Below are 23,528 nucleotides of genomic sequence, written 5' to 3'. Positions count from 1 at the left end.
CCAAAATCCTAAAAATGTCCAAGATCAACAAAGCCAACATTGCTTTTTGTCAGCTGAAGAATACCTAGAATTCATTCAGGAGACAAACATCAAGGTGTTCTCTTCTGGGCATTAGACACATATCAGCTAGCTATCATGACAAATTTAGCTGGAAGTATGGATGGACAATATGAGGTCATAGGACCAAATTCTGCCCTATCTTCCATGGTCACAATTCCCTATTATTTAAGTCAATAGAAGATGCACCCATTGAGGTCAGGACTGAATTTAGCCAAGACCATAGCCCTGTGTTTGATCGCAGAACTGCAGAAGCACCTTCCACTCTTACCATCCACAAACATTTAATATGAAGAGTGTGTGCACTTTCCTAGACCAGCACTGCTCCCCAACCAGATGCCTAAACAAGAGAAAGGGGGCAGCAAATGAAGAATTGGACAGAGACATAGGGGGACTTGTTGATGTCATGTTTACTGATCTGACCCTGTGAACTTAATTATTATATCTAGCTGTCTTTCTGGAGAACAGAACATCAAATCATGAAGCCGTGAGACACGTGTGGTGACAGAGAATGGCTGGAATGCAATATTCAGAAATGGCCATTCATGATTTTCAAAGATAATTATTCTTCCAAGTTTTTACCATACTGTGCAGTAGAAGAGCAAGTCTGCTGTTCTGCGGCCTCTGTCCTGTAAATCTATATTTCCTCAATATTTTTAACTAGCACTGGTAATAACTCACCATTAAGAGTTTTTTGTTTTGTTTTTTCATGTTGCAGGTATTATGGATGAAGGTTATTTAGAGGAGAAGCACGGAGGTACTCAAACAACTGTACAATACAGCTCTATAGAGCATCTTATTACATAGGAACATACTTCATATTCAATATTTCTTCTTGATCATCCTACGTTGCTGCTGATCGTTTCTGGATGTGACAGCATGACTATTTTATTATAAATGCTCTGTTATCCTATATTGAAGAAAGAGTTAAAGCATATTTTGCTCAAAGGGAAACACTCAGTACAGATTCTACCCAAGGAGTGTGGAGCCTAGGATTTTAGGTGTATATCATGAACCAGGATTCTAGTTTACTGAGTAAAGGTCTATTTTTGGCACAGTTCATCCAATCTGAACTTCCTGATTTAGTTTGATGTCATGTCAGGAAAAAAGCAAGTCAGAACAATACAAAATTACTCTTGGCAGTGATAAAATTCTACTTGGCTACTAGTGTAAAAGGTAAAATTGCAAAAAGATTCATAGACCACAAAATTAAGAATTAGCTTTAAGAAGATGCTGCCTTTTGCCATCCCATGTCAAGGAGAAGTAACGGAATTAAGGTCCAAGTTGTGGAGCATGAGGGCTAGACACCACATTTTAAATTTCTTCAATAAAGCTTACTGAAAACATGAGGTTTTATTGTCAGTTGCAGGATCTTCCTATCTAGAGATAGTACAGTTAATAACCCAGAGCAGAAAACCTATGATAAATCACGCCTATTATCTTAGGGTGTATAGTAATGTAAATTAAATGTATAATATATTTAAATACAGTACAGTGATCGTTTCTCACAGTACGGGGTTGAAATGACTGTCAGATTTAGGGCTGGAATGAAGTTAATACATTAACACCATATTTATGATAGAATACATTTGTCCCTCAGAAAAAGTGCTGACAGCAGTTTCTTTAACACCTGGGAACAGGAATTCAGTTTAAGAGAGAAGATGGACAGAGGGTGCAAACTCTGCATGGATTTTCCTCTTTTTGGACACTTAAGACTGTTTTTATTTAGAAAGACCAGATTGTTCAAACCTTACTCCCATTATACAGTAAACAGTCTCAGTGGCACTACTCACAGAATAAGGTACCATTCAGCATAAGGGTGAAAGAATTTAGCTCTCAAGCTGGTGTGACCTAAGGTTTAGTGAGGCCGGTTTGTAAATACTCAGACTAGAAATGACCAAGTTCTAGCTGTATGCCACAATACTATGTACCATCCTGAACTTATTTGAATCTGTCAAGGTGAACGTATTTATTCAAATGAGATGTGAGATTTAGTATGAATGAGTGCTGAGAAAGGATAAGTTAGCAGAGAGTGGCTAAAGCTATCAGGCATGCAGTTTAAAAACCTCAGCTAAATTTATTCTTTGTCAGCACCTGGAGTCTGCTGGCGGAATGACACAATGTGTTAAATTGGGCTAATTAGTCACTGAATCACTCTGAGGAAATTTGTGGGGCCCAGATTCCAACACTAAAACAGCTTCGGAGGGAGACGGGATGAAGACTGTCCTTGGCTGACAGCACTGTTGCAATGAAATGGAGTATGGTTGTAGAAAATCTATGTAGCTGATTCCTGAATCTTTATGAACCAGAGCCTTTACTCTTCAGGTTTTATAAAACGAAGTGAAATAAAAAAAACCACTATGACGGTAAAACGCTAAATATTGGTGTAACTTTATCTAATCCCATCACTATAGTAATAATACCAGAAACAGTTGCCTTCTCCAGCAATCAAGAGTTTCCAGTAAAAGCCTAATGGTTTACAACATTTAGATCTGCTTCTGTACATTAGTAATTTATTGAAGCCAATTAAATTTATTCACTTCGTCTTCCTAGTGTTTTTCAGACATTTTTAGGAGATAATGGGAGACTCAACAATTTGCACTTATATACCAATAAGCACCTTAGATCAATCTTTTAATTCAGATTTTTTCAGGGGTCCAAGAACAACTCTGTCCATTTGCCCATAACAAGCTCATTTTTCCACATGGATTCCCAATTTTCAGTCCACCTACCTGAGTAAGAAGGAGCAAGGGAAAAGGCGATGGTCACAATAAACAGGACTGGTGAGTCTTACATGATAAGCAACGTTGAAATGTTACCTGGCTGTGTAACTGCACATTTATTTTCCATTCTTGGATCCCTGCTCAGAATAAATTTTGCTACAAAGCAAGAATTATTTTGGAAAATTATAAATGACCCTAATCAAGGCTGTGATGCTAAAAACTAAAACTTTTTCCCATGTAGCTTTCTCACTTGCCAAAAACAAAGTTCCATATTCCTTGTCACCGCAAGTTGCAGTCATATCACATCACATTCACCCTTCAGCAAGGTCTGCCTAGTTTACCAAGGTTCTTGTTGACTGAATGATATCAGGTAACAAAATGCAGTTATCTTGAAATGCACACCTGTTAGGCAGTCTAAGCATTGTGTGTGCGTATATATATTATTTTTCTCCAAAGATCACAAACTGTCCGAGGCATTTTTCTCTGATAAAGACGACAAGCTGAATGAGGTATCATCAGGCTCTGGAGATGCGTGATTGAAATCCATCTCTTCTAATTCAGGAGGTAAATCTGACAGCAGTGCCTATGTTAAAAAAAAAATTTAAATTAGTATTTGGACACATTTTTCAAATTTCATGTTAACTCATTAAGTACTTTGTATAGTAAAGGATCACTTTTTATGATTTTTTTCACTGATAATGGTGAAATTCCCAATACTAAAGAAGAAACAGAATGCTGTCCAAAAATGATGTAACCACTGTACTATTGCCAGATACCAAGTTTACTGCTTGCAAGCACAGAAGAAAACAGTGATATCTCAGCTATAAAATGAAAACATAAGTAGTGATGGCAAATTACCATATTTCAAAATAGAAACTACCGTATCCTGAGATGCATACAGAGGATATTATCCAACGGTGAATCTCCCGCCATCAGTAGTTGAAGAGGGAAATTAATAATTTAATCTTTTCTTCTTGGGACACAAGAAAAATGCCTTAATATACTGGCAAGTGACTCCTTTCTACTCCTGCAATGTCTGTTCATCACAGACATATCTTTTCTATTGTAGTTCTTCCATTAACAGTTACACTTTTCTAGTTTGTGTGATATATATTTATTTTAGATTTTCTTTGTACCTTAGAGTGAATACATTCAAGGACAAACTAAAGAAGTTTAGCCACTACATTTTTTTCCTGAATAAAGACATTTTTAGGATGATTATATTTTACAATATATATGCAGACTTGCTAATTGTTTCAGTTACAAGAAATACTACAAACCATACCCTTTGCCCACAAAGAAAAAGAAACTACATATATTGAAGGATTCCCAGAATGTTTTCATGAAATTAGATCTGTTCTATGGCTTATATGCTGTAACAAATGAATAGCTTGGCTCTGCACTATTGATTTATAGGTGTGTCAAAAGCAGAAACTATAATTTTTTAAGAAATACTGACAGTTGGCTTATGTAAGATAAATGTCTGAACTTACTGTTTAAATTTGGAGTACTTATTTTTATTGTCAATATTTATATTAAAATAGTACCAGTTGGGATTGGGGCCCCATTGTGCTGGGGTCTATACAAACACAGAAGAGACAATCCCTGCCTTGGAGGGCTTACAGTCTAAAGATTTGCAGACAGGTATTTTCTTGGGGCCTTGATAGCTCCAGATGTAGGTAATAGGTTATAGGTTATGAAGCCTTTGTAGATTACTGGCTCAAATCCATCCTTGAATGGTAATGATTACCTGTCATCACCAACTGACAACTGCTTGCTGTTTTTACATGTAATAAATTGGTGGCCTCATTCTAGTCCCTAGTGAATGGGTATTGTCTTGATAACTGATACTTGCATCCTTATTGGCAGTCTCTGTAGAAAAGCCAACATTAAATCAGCATGTAGAGATGATTCCTCCTGAACAAGGCAGACACACATTTGCAGAGCAATATAGAGGAAACTTGCCCTGCTGCTGCCAGTGCTATTCCTGTTTTGTGAGTAAACTCATATCAGTTATCAGAATTGCCAATCTGGCACATTTCACAAATGGGAAATCAAGTGGGAAATGAAAATAAAAAGATAATATTTTAGGATTTACATTTTACTTTAGTAATCGTTTTTTGCAAAGCATATTCTGTTTATAAGATCATTTTTAAGACCACTTACTCCTAATCAACTTCTAGGTTACTGTGGATGCAGATTTAAATGAACTAATGTAAGTAATATTTGAGTTTTAAGATTACATGGTTTTCATATCACTTTATATCTGAAGTGATTTAGATATGGAGTAAAATTTTCATAAGAGCTTAAGTCCAATTGAATTTCAAGTGTCAGCCTCTTTTGAGAATGGGACTTAAGCTCCTAAATCACTTCAGATCTTATGAAAATTCTACTAGAAATATAAAGTGATATGAAAACCATGTAATCTTAAAACTCAAATATTACTTACATTAGTTAATTTAAATCTGCATCCACAATAACCTAGAAGCTGAAGTCCCAATCTCAAAAGAGGCTGACACTTGAAATTCAATTGGACTTAAGCTCTTATGAAAATTTTACTCCATATCTTTAATTTCCAGAGGGCAGGTGGGTTGATTCCTTTTTCTGATTGCAAGTTTGACACAAATGTAAATATAAGGGTAACAGATTTAAAACATAATTCTCTTTTAATATGCAGCCAGATTTTTGCATCCTTCTGAAAGGAACTGTACTGAATTGCACTGACTTCAAAAGCAGAAATGTCCAATGTTATTTCTAGTATAAAATTCATTTGAAAAATATGATTATTTAATGCAAAATTACCCCAAGATTTAAAATTTTCAAGTAGGACAATTAATCACTATATTATAATGAACATATAAAAAATGGAATATCTAAGACCATCTCTACGGATCTGATCCTACATCATGTGAGTAAGCAATATGAGATTGGGCCGTATGTACAACGTCATTAGTAGTTTGCTGTAATTGATGATTCAGTTTCATAGTTTGTGACATCTCTAGGACTCCAAATTAAGCTTTATTGTACATTGTCAGCTGTGCTCAGTCCTTAAATTAAATACTGTAATAAACAAGGAGCATTATTACTTTAAAAAAGTGATGATTAGAATGTATAAATTTAGCTTCAAAATGTTGCACTATTTTTTAACATCAAAAACTATGTAACAAGAAGAGATATTGGAGATTTGATATTTTTTGTACAGCAGTATTCATTTACTGTACGTGGACGATCCCCACAACTTACAGTTTGTGACTGGAAAGCTGAACAAGCATACACACACTCCTCAATCACTATTCAACCTGTGCACATAAGCCCTGATCCAACAAAGTACCACAGTATGTGCTTAAAGTGAAGTAATGTATTAAAATGTTTTGCTAGATTGGGGCCATAGTTCCACCTAACAAACTGAGGAGGAAAATGGTAATGTTTTTATGAATGACGAGAAGAAACCCCACTATCTTACTGGCATCACATTATGCATTACCACAGAATACCAGATCCTCAGCGGGTATATGTCTGCATTGACATCCTTGGAGACCACACCAGCTGAAGATCTGGCCTTCCGAAAGCTACTTGACACGGTACAAAAATAATGATTCCTCAGAGCAAACTAAGACTAAAGAAAGTAGTTAAGGCACTGGCAGGAATTGAGGAGACCTGGTTTTTATTCCTGGCTCTGCCACAGACTTCTGATTTAACCTTGGGCAAGTCACTTATTGGTCTGGGCCTCTGTTCCCTCGCTGGAAAATGAAGATAATACTTTCGCTCTCTTATGCTTTGCCTGTATTGTCTGTTTACACTGCAAGAACTCAGGGACAGGAACAGTCTTATTGTGGGGATGTCCACATTGCAATTAAACACCCGAGGTTGGCTCAGGTCATGAGGCTGTAAAATTGCAGTGTAGACATTTGGGTTCAGGTTGGAACCCGGGCTGCGGGACCCTCCCCCTCACAGAGTCCCACGAGTGTTTAATTGCAGTGTAGACATACCCTGTGTGTTCATACAGTGTCTATCACCATAGGGCCCCAATCTGAGTTGGGGCCTGTAAGCACTACCATAATATAAATAAGTAAGAAAATGACAAAAGACAAAGAAAAAAAAAAGTCTGACATAGTTGCTGCCTACTTCTTAGACTTACCTGCTGCTGTTCTTTATCATCTGATTTGATAGCAAGTATCAAGCTCCTCGTGAATGTCTGTAGTTCAAAATATTTCTGTTTGTGATTCTCCAATTCATTTTCAATGAACCTAACTTCTTCATTCTGAGGGGAAAAAATAGATATAATTCTCCAAATAAGAATTAGCATTGGATAAAATTATGACATCAAATGTACCTATATTCAAATAAAAGAGAATAACAGTGAGTTTCTTTTGTTATGATAAAAGTAAAATAGGGTAAAATCAAATAATTCTAGAGAATAAAGGTTCCCTGTGAAAGTATCATCATGGAAAAATTCTTCAGGGTTAGCATTGTCTGACCTTATTACTTTGGTTTGATAATTAGGCACTAAGACAGAACAAGGCATTTTTTATGAGGCTTTAGAAATTAACACAATTGGGGCATTCTAACTGGCTGTGAGTGATGTCATACTAGGCCTATAATGCCCAGTAAATGCATAGACCAAACCATTTCTTCTGATCCTATATAAACTCCATTTATTTATTTGGCATATGCAATCGACAATGTTCAAGGCATGAAGACCTCCAGGAAGCGGAGTCATTTTGCATATTAACTCCATGCATAATAGCAATCACACTACAGACAAAGCATTCAGGGGAATTATTGTTCACCTCTAGAGCACTTTTAATAAGCACTGTCTTTTGGTCCCAGAGAGGAGAATCTCACCTATCACCTTAAAGGAAGTTTCTACCTCTCTCCCTAGCAAAGATACTCTCGAAAATGTAAACCAACTGTGTGAGACAGACAGCAGCAAGGTGCCAGTATTGCCGCAGGAAGCTTGAAATGGAAAGAGGTGAGGGAAAAATCCCTAAAATTCCCTAATTCCATGGCACCCAGAAACACGTATGTTATGTGGAGTCAGCTAAGTTTGTACACCAAAGGATCACCTCAATAACCTTCCTCAAAATCTTAAGGTCAGTCATGTAAATAGTGATGCATTCAAGGTAATCTGTTTTGTTTGGAGAATGGGAAGGAAATTTTTTAAAAGGCCCGGCCAAAATACTAAAGCTTGTCTGCTTCTTAACTTTCTGAGGTTGGGTCTGAGCCAGACACTGCTCATTCAGACAGCTACTGAGCCACAAGTTGAATCCACTATTGCTGCTCCTGGCACCAATCCACCAGCTGCTCCAGTAGAGTACAAGGAGAAGAGCTGGGATCAAACTGGTGCTACACAGAGCGGAGGTCTTGAAGCTTGCCTCTCTTCCACCATTGTTTGCCTGCCCATAGTTTGGGGATAGTATCGTAGATGTGATCACAGGATATGTGGGTGAGGTATTTATTAGTCCAATCACAGATATTACTTCATCCACCTTGTCTCTCACTGTTTACAGAGACAGTATTAGAGAGGAGTCTATAAACTGTTTTTCCCTACCAACCCTGACTCCTACCCAAGAAAAACCTTTTTATCTGCTTCTGCACTAGTTAGGAGACACCAACCTACCTAATTCAAAAGCCAAAGAGTACTCATCCCTAACCAATAACCTAGCCCATCAATGCTGATACAGGTGATGCCAATGAATCTTTGCACATTTAACTCCCCTTTCCATGTCTCCAATAGCTATTCTTTGGATAACTGAAATCCAGCCTAGGAAAGTAGTGGCTGGAAATTTTCATCAGCTGATTGCTTAAAATAGCCTATATGAAATGAGCTGGTGGTTTCTCATTCCCAGTTTCCACTATCCACATCACCTCAGATACCACAGTGACAGGCACACTATAAATACCCAAATAGAAAAGAAAAACCACGACAACTGACATCCTCATTAACAGGCTCAACAAAACAGCAGTGTACTAGTCTCTTTCTCTCAAGATGGTCCCTTCATGTCAGATTTGTGGCATACTGGTAAGGGAGTGTGGGGAAGCATTGACAGTGCCAACACGGTAGATAAACAAGAGGGCTTCAGCCAGGCATTAATCAGCCATTCTATAAACAATGAACAACATGTATTATTGGATTTACAAAGCACAAGTTTAATATCTAGATGGCAAATCTCTTAAATCAAAAGTTCAGATTTAACTTCAGGTTCAGTAAGTACTTCAGCTAATTCCCACATACACCTTACTAGACTTACAGCACTGTATATATTCCAAGTTAATTTCTTGAACATAAAAATATAATTTCCCCTAGGTATTTTCCTTTGCAAAGATCAGGTTATGTGAAGATTATATGTAGTTAACTACCTGTGTTGTGTTTAGATTTTCAAGATTAAGAAAATGGTGTGTCTGCAAAAGGTGTCCAAATGATGGCGCTGAACACCAGTTTTCCACAGGATAACAACAGATAGTACTATGCACAAACTACATCACAGCCAGTGCAAGATTTCTCCCATACATAGTCTTCAGCCCTCCTTGCCACATGTGCCTCAATTCTGTTCTGGACGACTCAGTTTTAGGGATGAGAGGGGAATTTGGTCTCCATGCCAATTTAGCATTTTCTTTTTGCTGTGACTCCCAAGAGGTTGTCAGCTTTGGTAGTAGTTTTTGGGATATAGATTCACGTCTGCTAGAAACTGAACTGAGAACATCAAATTATTTTGCAACCATGTTTTTCTCTTCCTACATTTATTCATTGCCTAGCTAAGAATTTCTGAATGCAAAGTTAATAATACTCCACACATACACACGAAGTGCTTTCACGGTTATGCTGTTCATTAAACTCCTGGGAGAAATATGTACAAAACTTCACAATATAGAGCACCTAGAAATAAAGAATTAATAATTAGCACTAGGAAGCTTGAATGCTAGTGCCATAATAGTGATGTTACAAAGTAATTCTTTCAACAAACATTGGACTTAACATGCCATTAAAATAAACACAGCAAAACATTATTATTTCAGTTAACATTACATGTTCTTTTCTTTGAAAAAAATTTAAGCCTTCCTAAATTAAAGGAGTGTAGGTAAACTGCATACACTATATATTTCAACAACCAGACATGATTGTGTTTTTCTTATTGGATGGATAAAATGCACACCAGAACTCAAAGTGGCTCTTTTTGATCTAATAATTTTTGAAGGCATATCCTAGTTATTTGGCTCAAACTGTAAATTAATTTGAAAAATCAGCTTCTGTAAATGTATAAATGTGCATGTTTGCAGATTTGAGATGTGGAATTGTAGTTTGCTATAGATACCAGAATTTGTAGCTGTTTTGTACATTCCTCCTGTGCATAACTTATGATGAACAAATTATAAAGTACAACTATTCTAACAGCAAGAAATTAAGGGAATTGTGTTAGCACGATTTTATTTTTCCCTTTATTATTCAATATAAAAAGCCAAATTTTGAAATCATTTAAAATTAGGTCCACACATCTGTTCACATGATCATTTGGGCCTGCAATGATGCATATAAACCAATTCCTACAGAAACTTTCAGGTTTTCATGGTAACAAATGATTGCATGTGCAAATTTAGAAGTCTAGTTAAAAGGCATCTGAAAACTTTGCCAAAAGAGTGTGCAAAAAGGTTCTGCAGAATAGGCATTCATTTATTTTATTGTATTATTTTAAAAACCTGTGAGACTTAATAGTATGTTCTGGACATGAAAGTTTTGTGTACAGATTTGTTACAGACTGGCTATCATTTCACATTAATAAAACCTGTATTTCAGTTAAGCTTAAGTGATAATCAATTTCCCGTCTATGCCTAACAAGCAGTGATGAATTTTCAGCAGACGAAATTGTGGTTGATGTAGCTATTTTTGTGTACAAAACACATTTTCCATGAACATAAAATGGACAGTTAAACATGCATTTGCCATTATGCAAGCCCTAATGCAACTGACAAACATTGTGAGCTGACTTTTAGAGGCTTGCCAAAGAGTTGGTCCTAACAATACAGTTCATATAGTAGCTTAAAGAAAATATTCTCTTTTGGTAGGAAAATCAGCTTACTGGGATTTGTTACTGCTGAAAGCTTGCAAGTCAGCTATTTACTCAGGGCTTTGGTCCAGTAAAAATATGCATGCTAGCTTATGCAGAGAACATGTGACCATGAAGACTAATAGTTTATGTCAAAACGTAATAAAAACAAACAAGATTCTGTAGGGCATGCTGTCACAACAAGCCATTCAGTTCAGTGACAAGTGACATTAAGAAAAGGTCATTCGCCATCCATATTCATCCTGCATTGCCCTTACCCGGAACACACTGCCCAGAGGATTCGTTTTTGTGCCCCAAAAGGTATAGTCTGTTTTACTTTTTAAAATAATTTATTGTTTTAGAAACAGGTTCTATTCTAATAAAATCTGTATATTTTACAAACAAGGAAGTTACAAATTTGTCAGTTTCACACAGAAAACACAAAGCATAAAATGAAGCCATATAACAAACGTATAACCTTTACAATTTTGGCAGAAGATCCTGAATGTCAGGGTGTCCAGCATTTTTTTCATGTTACTATTTCAAAGACAACTCTATATAGTCATTTTATAACCAGAATGGGCAGCAATGTTGTTATACTGTGGTCTACATTATTAAAGCCATTGCTTTCTCGGACCTCCCTGCTTTATTAGAGGACTCTAGCTGCTTTGTTGCCTCCCAATTCTGGCAGTATTAGGCTATATATTTAAAATAAAGCCCAAAAGAACAGACTCCTAGCACAAAGAAAGTTTGTATTTGATGAAAACGCAGATTTCGCTTAAAAATATAAATGAAAAAGATGGTGTGTTTTAAATGCTAAATAAATTGCCTTGGTGTGAGACACCCACTGGAAGCTGCTAGAATCATAGTAATTTAGCTGCTATGAAGGACTGATGCTGCTGTTTCTGTATTCCTTTCATTTTGCAGAAACAAGGATCCAGTGGCTAAGAACCCACAAATAGATGATCGAGCTACTATCACAGCCTGAATGCTGGAACAGAGGCCTTCTTGTGGTTGGGGTGAATTCCACCCTTCCACGCTCCTCCCTGCAAAAAACCTGTTTGAGCTTTCTGTGTAAAGGGAACGTGTCTCAACATTACAAGATCTCAATCACTTACCTTATAATCCAAAAGAGAGCTCATCTGATCCACTTCGGAATTACTAATCATATCACTTTCTTCATCATCTATAATTTCGATTTTCTGAAACAGAAGTGAAAGGTATTTCATTCAGAAAACTAAATTCTTGAATTTCTAGCTTACTAATAGAAGTCTCTACGTTACTCTACTATTAGACCTAAGAAACAATAATTGCACCTCTCAAATTATAATGGAAGGAAGAGTCCTAAGTGTATTTCTTTTGCCTATTTACAAATTATTTTGAATTTCTGAGTACCCATTAGATGGCGATCATGCACTCTGTTCATATGCAAAGCTCCAGGGAGGAAGCAACCTGAGGCAATGTACACTCAAAGTTAGGACAATGTTGCCATGGTGACTCACTTTGTTTACTGTGGAGGAGCTAGCTGCTGCCATATTTTTGTTGATTAAATTGCATACTGCATTCTCCTTGCAGCCTGCACAGGTGGCCTTGGGGGAAAAAATATTTCTTCCACAGACTCTTTGTGGGAGATGTCATACCAGCCATGTGGAATGTTTATTCCTCTAGAATCAGAAGGCAAGACAGACACTATGATGAATGACTGCAAACCAAGGGATTTCCTACTGGCAAGTCTTGCCTGGTTTAATTCTTGCCCTTCTATAGTAAAATCTCTCTTTTTAAAAAAATGGTTCCTCGTCTAGTCTGTTTTAGGACTATGGCAACAATATTGTGATAGCTCCAGGAATTGACCCAGTCTTTTTTGAGTAAAATGATCTGACAGGGATGGAACTCAAATTTCCTATGCCTCTTCTCCCTCTTCCAGCACCATTAGAAACAGAGAAATTAGTGGTAGGAAATTAGGGAGTTCAATTATATATTGTGAACGAAAAATACATTTGTCTCCACCTGTTGAAACTCTGAGTCTAGTCGTATGGAGAGTAAGAGAAGGGTTATCATCCAAGAGGGAGAACATCCTCCTTTTGTAAACATTGTAAGACAATAAACCTCTGTTAAGGTAAAGACAGGTTGAGAGTACATATAAGTGATTTATGGGTAGAGTCCAACTTGTGGGCAGACGGAGGTGTGTAGGTGAAGGGATTCCTTCCTGGACACCATATGATGTTTCCAGTGAAGGTATAAAGGGGAAATGAGGACAATAAGGAGATTTTGAGGGGATAGCAAATAGGGAGATTCTCCCTTTATTTCCTGCAGAAGTCTGCATTAGAAGAACTCCAGGCCTGATCATAGCAGTCCCTTCCAATGCTCCACCTCCCATAAGCATTTGGGGGCTTGCTGGGGCCCCCTAACATCTACTGCAGGTACTGGTATGTTCTTCGGGGCCAACCAACTCCTCCCACAACAAATCTCAGGAGACAGGTTCAGGTTCTAACAAGCTAAACTTGTTGTCTGATGAGCCTACATTGGATCTTCAGCCTTCTGAGGAGCCTCTATTGGTTCATCAGGGGGCTGGCTGACAATTTCCCCCCCTCCCCTTACGGATCCTGATAACTATCTGAGCTCCAACCATCAATCCTGAAGCCAATATTCCTTGGTTTGTGGAATTCAGATTTGGGGAGGAGCAGGAAAGCTAAAATCCAGTTTATGACAGAAACTCAATTGTGACTTCACTATGGAGATCTCACACATCACTGATTCTAAGGTATTTAAATTTTACCATAAAAATTAACACATTTTCCCTAAATTCTATAACCTACTGCTCTTTTTATGTGTTTATTTTTATACCCTAATCATTTGAAAATGATCTAATTTAAACACTGTTCTATTAAACAGCAATAAAATTGGTTAAATTTATTATACCTTAGCTCACAGAGATTAAATACTGATTGAAACAGTAGAATAAAAGCCTGCCCTAACACCATTATCTTCCTCACTGATCGCACCACCTTCAAAAGCCGAGAAATATACAGATTCAGTAATTTCAGTTTGCAGTTTATCTCCCTGATTTATTGGCAAGAATGCCAGCCTCCTATCACAAACTGATTTATATTCATTCCATCTGCTGGAAATCTAATTTAAATATGAATAAAAATAAAAACTACCTCATGGGCACTGTAAAAACCTATAAACGTGACATGCTTTGTTCTGTCATAACACACTTTCAATATCATTCTTCTCACCTCACTGAGTTTTTTCTCAAAAATATAACACATTGGATAATACCACGTAAGTGCTAAATACTGTAAAAATAAACATTTTTCAACACGAAATATGGTAGTAATACTATATTGTGATTGAAACAATTTATGTTTAACACAGGATTAACACTGGCCTTTTACATTCTTAATTAGATCTATATTTGAAAAGTGTAAACCCCCCAATTTTTTACAGAATTAGGTAAAAACACCCAGACAAAAATCTTACTACTTGACAGAATTAAAAATAAATTGATAGTAAAAGTATATGAACCAAATTCATCAACAGCAGAAGTAAGGCTACCTCAGTGTAGTCAATGGAGTTGTACCTAATTACTCAATGGGAATTTGTCCCTATATTGTCATGCAGTACACTGGGCTTTCCAACACACAAAATTATTAAAACAGATTATAGTGAGGCATGTACCGAGGATGCTGGGGCATCTGGTCTCTGAGGTTCACAGAACATCTCAGGCTAGCTGTAACCAAATAAGGCATCAGTACTGGGAGGAGCTCCGTATGGCACCTCTGCAACCACACAGAAGTTCCTTGCTGGCTCAGGGCCTAACCATTCAACCTGAATTTAATTGTTTCAGGCCTAGCTAGTACACCAGAACTAAGCAGGACAAAACACTGTTTCAGCACTTCCACATGTCCCTATACACAGAGCATAACTCTACTGAAGCGACAATGTTCCAGAGCTGAGTAGAGTGGAAGAATTACTCAGGACTTTGGAGATGAGAAAGACTAGAATGTAGTAATGCAGTTACACTAAGTAGCCTCCTAAAACACAAGATTTCTACTCATTAAATTATATGGAAAATATTTTTAGTTTTTTGACTGAATATGCACAATTCTATCAGTAACTGCTTATTTTTAGTATTCAAGTTATAAAACAGGATTCTTTTTAACAGGACATGAAACTGAAATCTTCACTAACTTAGAAATACTGCCTTTGGAAGACAGTTTATACAGTAATAATTAAGAAGGTCTAATTGGTAGGATATAGAAAGTGTACATACCACATTATCTGCAGATAATGTATTTTGGTCCTCTTCTTTGTGACCAATTTCTTCATTTTGAATAACTTCACTGGTTTCTTCTGCAGAAATAAATGAGCTATTATATCTTCCTCGGAGTTCTAGCTTTAGTACCCTAATGCCCTTTTTATGGAATTTCTTTAAGATATATTTATGTGGTGATGTCTTCTTTGACTTCTAAGCCAAAGTTTATTTGTAATTAAGAAGATTGCGTATAATTAATGTTTGACACAAACATTTCAAATCACATTTATACCAATCACTGCCTAAGACAGACAGACATTATTCTTGTCAGTTACTCTCCTACATTATACACCAATTTCTCACTGCTTATAGCTTCAGGCTTGGGTTTTGAAAGGAGCTTAAGGGAGTCTGGCACCCAACACGCACTGAATTTCAACAGGACTTGGGTGTCAAACTCCCTAAAATCCCAGCCTAAAAGATTAGGGTACATATATGTGTGGGTTTGTCTGTCTGTGTATCTCACTCACATGCATGCATACATCCCCATATTGGTGCACTGGAACCACTAAGCCCTGGTCTACACTACAAAATTATTTCGGTATAACTACATCGCTCAGGGTGTGAATAATCCACACCTCTGAGCAATGTAGTTATACCAACCTAAGCAGTGGTGTAGAAAGCGTTATGTCAGTGGAAGAGCTTCTCCCACCAACATAGCTACTGCCTCTTACGGAGGTGGAGTTATTAAGCTGATGGCAGGGCTCTCTCCTGTCACCTTAGAATGTCTTCACCAGAAGCACTACAGCAGTGCAGCTGCGCCACTGCAAGTTTGTAGTGTAGACCTGCCCTGAAATTAATCCTGAAAACTGAAAAAACCAATACAGTGGGATCAAGATTTGGCCATATTGAAATCAGTGACAATATTCTCATTTATTTACTTAATCTCGTTTTTGACCTATGCTATTTATTTCCTCTCCACAGGGTTTCCCTCATACAAGGAGTACAGAATCTCCCCCCCACCATTTTTTTTTTTTTTTTTTTTTGCCAAAGGTCCCCATTGTTCTAATCTAACACTGGGAATTTATATGGGCAGAGTTACATCTCTCAGAAGTGTGAAAAATCCACACCCCGGAGAGACATAGCTATGCTGACCTAACCCCCAGTGTAGACAGTGGTAGGTCAACAGAAGAATTCTTCCATCAACCTAGCTACCATGTCTTGGATTACCTATGCCAATGGCAGAACCCATGTGTCACTGTAGCGGTTTAAGTGTAGACATATCCTAAAACATTCTGCAGTTTGATTCTGTCCTCCGACACTTTTGATATCTTTCCAATTTTAACATCATCTACAAATGTAATCCTGGTTGAATTTACATCAAAGAATCTCTTGAAAAAGACATTAAATGGTGGTTCTTTGTTTTGTTTAGTTGGGGCTTGTCTACACTTAGAACGTTGCAGCAGCACTTCAATGAAGATGTTACCTATGCTGACGGGAGGGGTTCTCCTGTCGGCGTAGGTAATCCACCCCCCTGAGAGGCGGTAACTAGATCGATGGGTGATTCTCCTGTCAACCCAGCGCCGCCTACACCCGGAATTAGTTTGGTTTAACTGCATCGCTCATGGGTGTGGATTTTTCACATCCTTGAGCAAAGTAGTTATACCAACCTAATTTCTTAGTGTAGACCAGGGCTTGGTCCCAGTATCTCTGGAAATTCAAAGAGAATCCTGGCCAAGGCTATCACTAACAGGAAGGGCCACTGAATGAAGACTGACAGTTGCTTCAGCAATGTGATTAAAGAATCTCTTCCAACTACTTGGTAGTTTTCAACAATGCAGCGATCCACGGATTCCAGACTGAGAAACCACTGCAACAGATATTGATCTGAGGTTTCATGTTGTAATGCAATGACTGTATGCCTACATGTGTTTTAATGCTGGGAAATAATGTTATAGAAAAGGGGAAAGAGCCTAACTCATTAAACTACATAAGCAAAGCTACAGATTCAAGTACAGGAAATGTCCTCTATAAGAGAAGGAACAATTTCTAGCTTTGTAATTATACCAAGCCACTTTCATCAAACACAGAATGTTAAAAACATAGGCCATATAAGTTACCCTTTGATAGTTGCACAGGTTATTAATTAAGCAAATAGCTTAGTATATTTCAGAAAAGGATTAGACGTTAATATAAAAACAAGAACATCTGCAACAGTAATATTTAGAACAAAATTAGAAAGGTTATCAATCAATCACACTTCAGGGCACTAGCCAATTTCCAGCAATTCCACCATATCAGAAAGAAATCCTACCAACTGTTTTTATATTGTATACTGAGGTGTATTAGCAGGATTTCTTGCCTTTCTTGGTGGCATCTGGCTTGACTATTTTTAAACAGAACAGCTGATTGGATGGCTCCTTGGTTTGTACCTGTATGGCAATCCCTATATTCCCAATTAATTCATATTGCTCTAATTGCAGAGACATACATTCACAGTAACTATGAATCTGTGCAAGGCAGCCGCTTCAGTTCAGTAAGCCGCATAGCTCCTTTGGGGCCCTGAATCACAAGAGCTACAAAATCCTATTGCACTGCCCAGGGTCATTGTGGAAAACAAGGGAGACATCTGTATTATTTTATATGAATAGGATATGTATCTCAGTTTTACCAGTTGGATATTTAATTGGCTCATAGACTTTTGTTGTTTTAACTCACTTCTCTGACTGCAATGTAGCATTAATATTTTGTTTTGATGAAGCTGTTTTGTGTCATTTCAATCGCCTGCTTGTCACGGGGTTTTGGAGAAAGTTCTTGCAGGTGCTGAAAGCAGTTGAACCTGTCAATTTACCACTGGTGGTAAACAGTTTGGCTGCAGTCCAGAGATCTAGTCTAAGGATGGTAGGACCAAGTGGTTCCACCCAGAGAAGGGTGAAGGAAGCAAAAGCTGTCACCAGAGGGGTGCACATGGCGGGGACTGAAAAAGGCTCTAAAGCGTAGCTTGCCCTGTAATCTCAACAGTCACCATTTGCTTAGTTTGACCAGTGAATCCAAATTTCCAGCATGAAGAACCAGTTCTTCAATTAGTGTAAATTGGCACAGCTCACTGACCTCAGAGCTGCACCGATACACCTAATGTGGATATGACTAACATAATATGGACAAAAGTGCCAGTTAATGTTACTAGTGAACCCTAACATTTTCCATTTTCTGATTTTGATAAAGTATATGCCCTTAATTTTGCATCAAGTTATGGTTTTGATTTTTGTTTTTTCATCAGCTACTTTTAAAGAGGAGCAGCCCTCACCAGCCTCATTCCACTTATTTCATTTACCTAGTTAGTTCTTTTACTTCTGGGGGAATTCTGAACCATTGCACGTGCGCATAATTCATGTGCTACCCATATATTATTTTTTTTGGCAGAAAATAGCTTCTCTAGAAAGTTATTGAAGTTCTGCCTTTTGCCCACTAGAGGGCGCTATGGTGCTAGCCCAGAGCAGCCTCAGCAGAAAATAACTTCGGCTTGAAAGTTGATGCAGTTTGGCCTTTTTCCCACCAGAGGGCACTGTGGCGCTGGAACAGAGGCACCACTCCTGGCTAGCTAAGGAAGAGAAAGAGCCTGTAGTGCCTTCTTCACAGCACAGGGATGAGGGAGGTGCAGGGCCACATGGGGATTGGGGGAGGGGGTGCCGGGCCACATGGGGATGGGGGGAGTGGCTGTCTGAATGAGAGTGGAGGGACACATTTGGGCAGCGGGTTCAATGACACATGGGGGTGCAGGGACACAGAGATGGGGCAGATGTGCCTGACTGAATCGGAAAGGCTAGGGGTCAGCCTGGATCTGCATGGGGGATGCTCCCTAACAAACCCTCCCTGCCTCCCGCCCCAAAGAATCTGCTCCATACTTTTCCCACTCATAACCAACAACCCCAAGTTCACACCCAGGCTCCTTCCCAGCAATTACACTTCTCTCCCTCAGCTCCTCTGTTATCCTTGACTTTGCATGGCTTTGCACGGCTTCTGAGCAGTTCAGGAAATACAGTTCTGTATTGTAGTTTAAATGAATTATTACTCAGAGTTCTGTATTAATATGCCTAGTAAGGAATCTATTTGTCAAAAAACACTTCCTGAATCTTTTTTGTTGTCTCTATTGTTATAGACAAACTTGCTGACGGGTATTTTGAAATAAATGACCAAAAATAACTGAAACTGGTGTGATTATATTGTGTTCTTTTGAGAAATAAAATATGCAGAATATTAAAATATTGTGTGCAGAATTTTTAATTTTTTGGTGCAGAATTCCCCCAGGAGTAGTTCTTTTCAACTCTCTGAATGTCCTTTTGGAACCTATAGTTGTATTTTCCAAAGAAGTTAAAAGGGTGATTACACAGCTCTGACAAAACAGCTGCTGCGTGTAATTCTGGACTACTTATCTTCTCCAGGAGTGTCAGCTCTTTTTTCAAACCCTCATTGATATAATTAGCCTCTCTCTCTCCTCTCATAAAGTCTTTATTATGGGTTTAGCAGACTGGAGACTCAAAGCTAAGTGACAGTCAGTACTAATAGAAGAAATAATGTCTGCAACCTAATAATAAAACTGAAATAATCATTTTGGCATACAAATAGATTCCAGTTTTAAGGATTATCAGAGTCAAAGTCCACTACTATATCTAAGGTTTTAGTTGCAATTTAGTCCAACAGCTTTTCCACAGACTTGGGGAGGGTCTAATAAAATAGTTAACTTATTCTTAATTAATCCATTTTAATTTTCCATAAAGGTTCTCTTTACTGCCTCCTAACCCATTTTGAACTACTTTCTGGTTTGTGGCTGGTAGGAAAATAATCTTTATGCTGACTACAAAAATCTCTTTCATTTTTGTTACTAAGGAAATCCTGTGTTTGTCCATAGCTCCATAAGCTTTATTATAATCATATTCTTCTTGCCCGGATCCCTTACAGCTCTGTGTTCAAAAGGCCTAGCTCAATGAATATTGAGTCATCCTTCACTTTAAATGGCATAACATTCACTTTTTTTCTTTTAAATAAACATCCTACTGGAGCAGTTCCTTCTCCCTCAGGCAAGTCAAGGATTCTCATACTTTGGCATCTTCCTTGGATTTCAATCTGTTCTACCCAATTCTGTATCATCTTATTCTATTTATAGTTGAATTTGACAAAGACATCACAAGTTTGTTCCCAACAGTTCTCAATGTCTCTAACTCTTTCCTCTATACCATTCAAACAAATTGACAAGATCATATGTAGCATACAAAACTGCAACAGTGTGCACTAAAACAGACTTCCTTTTAGTTTAGCGAGCCCAGGGTTTATTGATCACTTCTAATCAGAAGCGCTGGGAGCAATTAGTTCAACTTTTGAAGCCAGTGAAACGTGCAAAGGTGGCAGTTCATCTCCTTTAGGGCCCAGAGTTTTAATTTAAAAAAGGGACACAGAAGACTGGGTTTGGTCATTCTATTCTGTGAGACAGAGCAAATGAGTTGATCGTCTAATTCCCATTTAACACTCAAACTCATGAAATTGCAGGGGTGGGCAAACAAATTCAAACACACACACACACACACACACTCTCTCTCTCTCTCTTTAGGTGCCCTCTAAACAGCCCAGTGCTACTGACTTTACTGCCTAATTCTCTGCATTGTTATCAGGCTGTTTAAAGAGGCTTTAATACTATTGTAGGTATGTTTGGACTAGACTGTTTTGGTTGTGTTGTAACTCTAGTTAAACAACATGATTGTTTATTTGAGTTGATCTAGAGAAATGATTCTCAACCTACTTGCAGCCCAATCAGCACACAGCTGTGGCCCATGTGACATTCTCAGGGCCATAACTAGGGCGGAGCGGGAGCGGCACCCGCCCAAGCACAGAGCCAGCAGGAGGGGAGTGCAAAAATGGGGCAGTGCAGGATTAGGCCCAGCGTCAGCCCCCTCCCTCAGGATTGGGCCCAGCAGCATCGGCAGGAGGCCCCCCAGACTCTGCAAGATTGCAGGTCCATTGACCCCCAGCTAGAGCAGGCTCCCCGGCACTAGGACCACAGTGGCAGGTGGGAGGGGCGGGCTGGGCAGCTGAGTTACTGCTGAGGTAGGAGACCAGCCTGCACAGAGAGGAGGATGCAGGGGGGTAGGACCGCGGGGAGGGGGGTGCAACCGATGCATGGGGGGACAGACTCTAGGTTGGGGACTGCTGGCTGGGGGCAGTCCCTGGATGGGGGGCTAGATACTAGGGCACAGTCCCTGAATGGGAAGGTTGAGTGCTGGGGAGGCTGTCCTTGAGGGGGCTGGGTGGGGAACTGGATGAAGGAGGGGACAGTCCGTGGGAGTGGGGGAGCGGTCAGCACTCAGCACTGGACAAGGCACCCTGTCTCTGCAGGGCAGGCATGTGTGCCAGCCAAATGTTGGGTGGGGGGCAGGGTCTGGATGCTGGGGGTACAGTTCCAGCTGGGTTGGGTGATGGGGGGCAGTCCCTGGCTGGGGGTTCAATGTGGGGAGGGGTTGGGGGGCAGTCCCTAGATGGGGGGCTGGGCGCATAGGAAGAAGTCCCTGGCGGGGGGAGGGGGGGGCGGGCGCCATCTTTGCAGGCAGGCTCCGCAGCTGTGCTGCCAGCAGCAGCGAGGAAGGGAGGGTGGCAATACACCATATCATGCCACCCTTACAGTAAATTAATTCATTTTAACAGTTAACGTTTGACTTATTTTGCTAATTTAAAATGCACTTGGTAAACATTTGCCAGTGTTGAAATGAAAGGTACTATATCAGTTTGAATCATACTGCTGTCATTAACAAATACTAAATCTTATTTTATTTTTTTTAGATCTACAAGTAGCATATATATATTGTGTGGATGTGGCCACATAACAAACAGAGAGCTGCATATGCGGCCCACAATGGTAAATAGGTGGAGAACCACTGATCAAGAGGAACTGACAGGTCTACTTATTTTAGTGTTTTAGAAAATAAATTGTTAAAGAGTGCTCAGAGCACTGAATGGGTGCTCTTATTACAGTTTGTATAAATCTACATAATAGCTCAAAAACTTGCCTCCGCCACCTTGGCAAGGACAATGCCAAATGACTGTAATTTTAAAAATACTAGTTTGAGTTTCAGAAAGCTGTTCATTTCCTAGGTAAAAAAAAGCAACTGTTTCAAACACTTCAGAATGTACACACCAGAGAGGGATGAAAAGCACACAAATTGCAAAATATAATTAACAAAACAGTGCAATTGCAGTTTCAAATACCTTGTGAACTTCCTTCAGATAAGCAGATTGATACTTCATCATTCCTATCATTATCATCTCCCACTTCAGTAGCAGTTTCCTCTCCTGGAGTAAGTGCTGATTTAGCACCAGATTCAGGATGGTCACAGAAATCAGCAGGGCCTCCTCTAGGGGGTGGGACTTCAATCCCCATTAAACGATATTTTCGTCTTCGATTCCCAATCCAAGTCTTATAGAGAGAAATACAAATGGATGATATCAGAAATAGTAACAAAAGTCACAGTCCTAAAACCATGAGTAATGAACATTTCTGTGTGACAGGGAGAGGGCAAGATCCTTGGCCCAATTTTCCCTGCTCTACCACATGCCAGTGGAACAAAGCAGCCCAAAATATAGTGGAGCTGGCCACCTTGGGATTTCCCACAGCATATTGTAAATCCTCCAGTGGTATAGCTCTATCTCATTCCCCTCCACAAAGAGGACATAGCCAGAGAAAACTGGGCAGAGCCAGAGCTGCACTATGCTTTGGCTTTCCACTGTTGTAAGAATAGCCTTTAGGAGGAGTTGTCAGTGAAATTGCCCAGGGAGGTTGTGGAATCTCTATCATTGGAGATTTTTAAGAGCAGGTTAGATAAACACCTCTCAGGGATGGTCTAGATCAGGGGTGGGCAAACTACGGCTTGGGGGCCGCATCTGGCCCTTCAGACGTTTTAATCTGGCCCTCGAACTCCTGCTGGGGAGTGGGCTCTGGGGCTTGCCCCGCTCCACGTGTGCCGTGGCTTCCCACGGATCCCAGAAGCAGCAGCATGTCCCCTCTCTGGCTCCTATGCACAGAAGCAGCCAGGCGGCTCTGCACGGTACCCCTGCCTCAAGCGCTGCTCCTGCAGCTCCTATTGCCCAGCAACCGTGGCCAAAGGGAGCTGCAGGGGTGGCACCTGCGGATGGGGCTGTGCGCAGAGCCACGCCTCCATGTAGGAGCCGGAGGGGGACATGCCGCTGCTTCTGGGAGCTGCTTAAGGTAAGTGCCGCCCCGAGCCTGCACCCCTGACACTGTCCAGCGCCCCAACCCTCTGCCCCAGCCCTGATCCCCCTCCCACCCCCCAAACCCCTCGCTCCCACCCTCCTGCACCCCAGAGCCCGCACCCCCAGCCAGAGCCCTCACTCCCCCACCTGCACCTCAACCCCCTGCCCTAGCCCAGAGCCCCCTCCCGTACCCTG

General features: G+C 39.6%; 1 protein-coding gene across 9 annotated transcripts in view; it reads right to left on the bottom strand.

Moving 5' to 3' along the window:
• Positions 1–2,426: 2,426 nt before the first annotated feature.
• Positions 2,427–23,528, bottom strand: part of HDX (highly divergent homeobox) — an 89,808-nt gene continuing 68,706 nt past the window's right edge. For 5 of the 9 annotated variants that reach the window (XM_042853313.2, XM_042853311.2, XM_042853310.2 and 2 more), the window contains 6 exons: positions 22,332–22,539; positions 15,099–15,178; positions 11,941–12,024; positions 9,580–9,657; positions 6,919–7,041; positions 2,427–3,363 (listed from right to left, as the gene is read on the bottom strand). In XM_042853313.2, coding sequence (XP_042709247.2) covers positions 3,238–3,363; positions 6,919–7,041; positions 9,580–9,657; positions 11,941–12,024; positions 15,099–15,178; positions 22,332–22,539 — 699 coding nt within the window. In that variant the 3' untranslated portion in view covers positions 2,427–3,237. Of the gene's footprint in view, positions 3,364–6,918; positions 7,042–9,579; positions 9,658–11,940; positions 12,025–15,098; positions 15,179–22,331; positions 22,540–23,528 lie in introns of those variants that run through there. The other 4 variants (XM_065556529.1, XM_065556530.1, XM_005284538.5 and 1 more) reach the window with 2 other exon arrangements.

The sequence above is a fragment of the Chrysemys picta genome, chromosome 9 (genome assembly GCF_011386835.1).
Source record: "Chrysemys picta bellii isolate R12L10 chromosome 9, ASM1138683v2, whole genome shotgun sequence".
NCBI lineage: Eukaryota > Metazoa > Chordata > Testudines > Emydidae > Chrysemys > Chrysemys picta.
The sequence above is the reverse complement of the archived record's forward strand: the minus strand, read 5'-3'. Positions and strand labels throughout refer to the sequence as shown.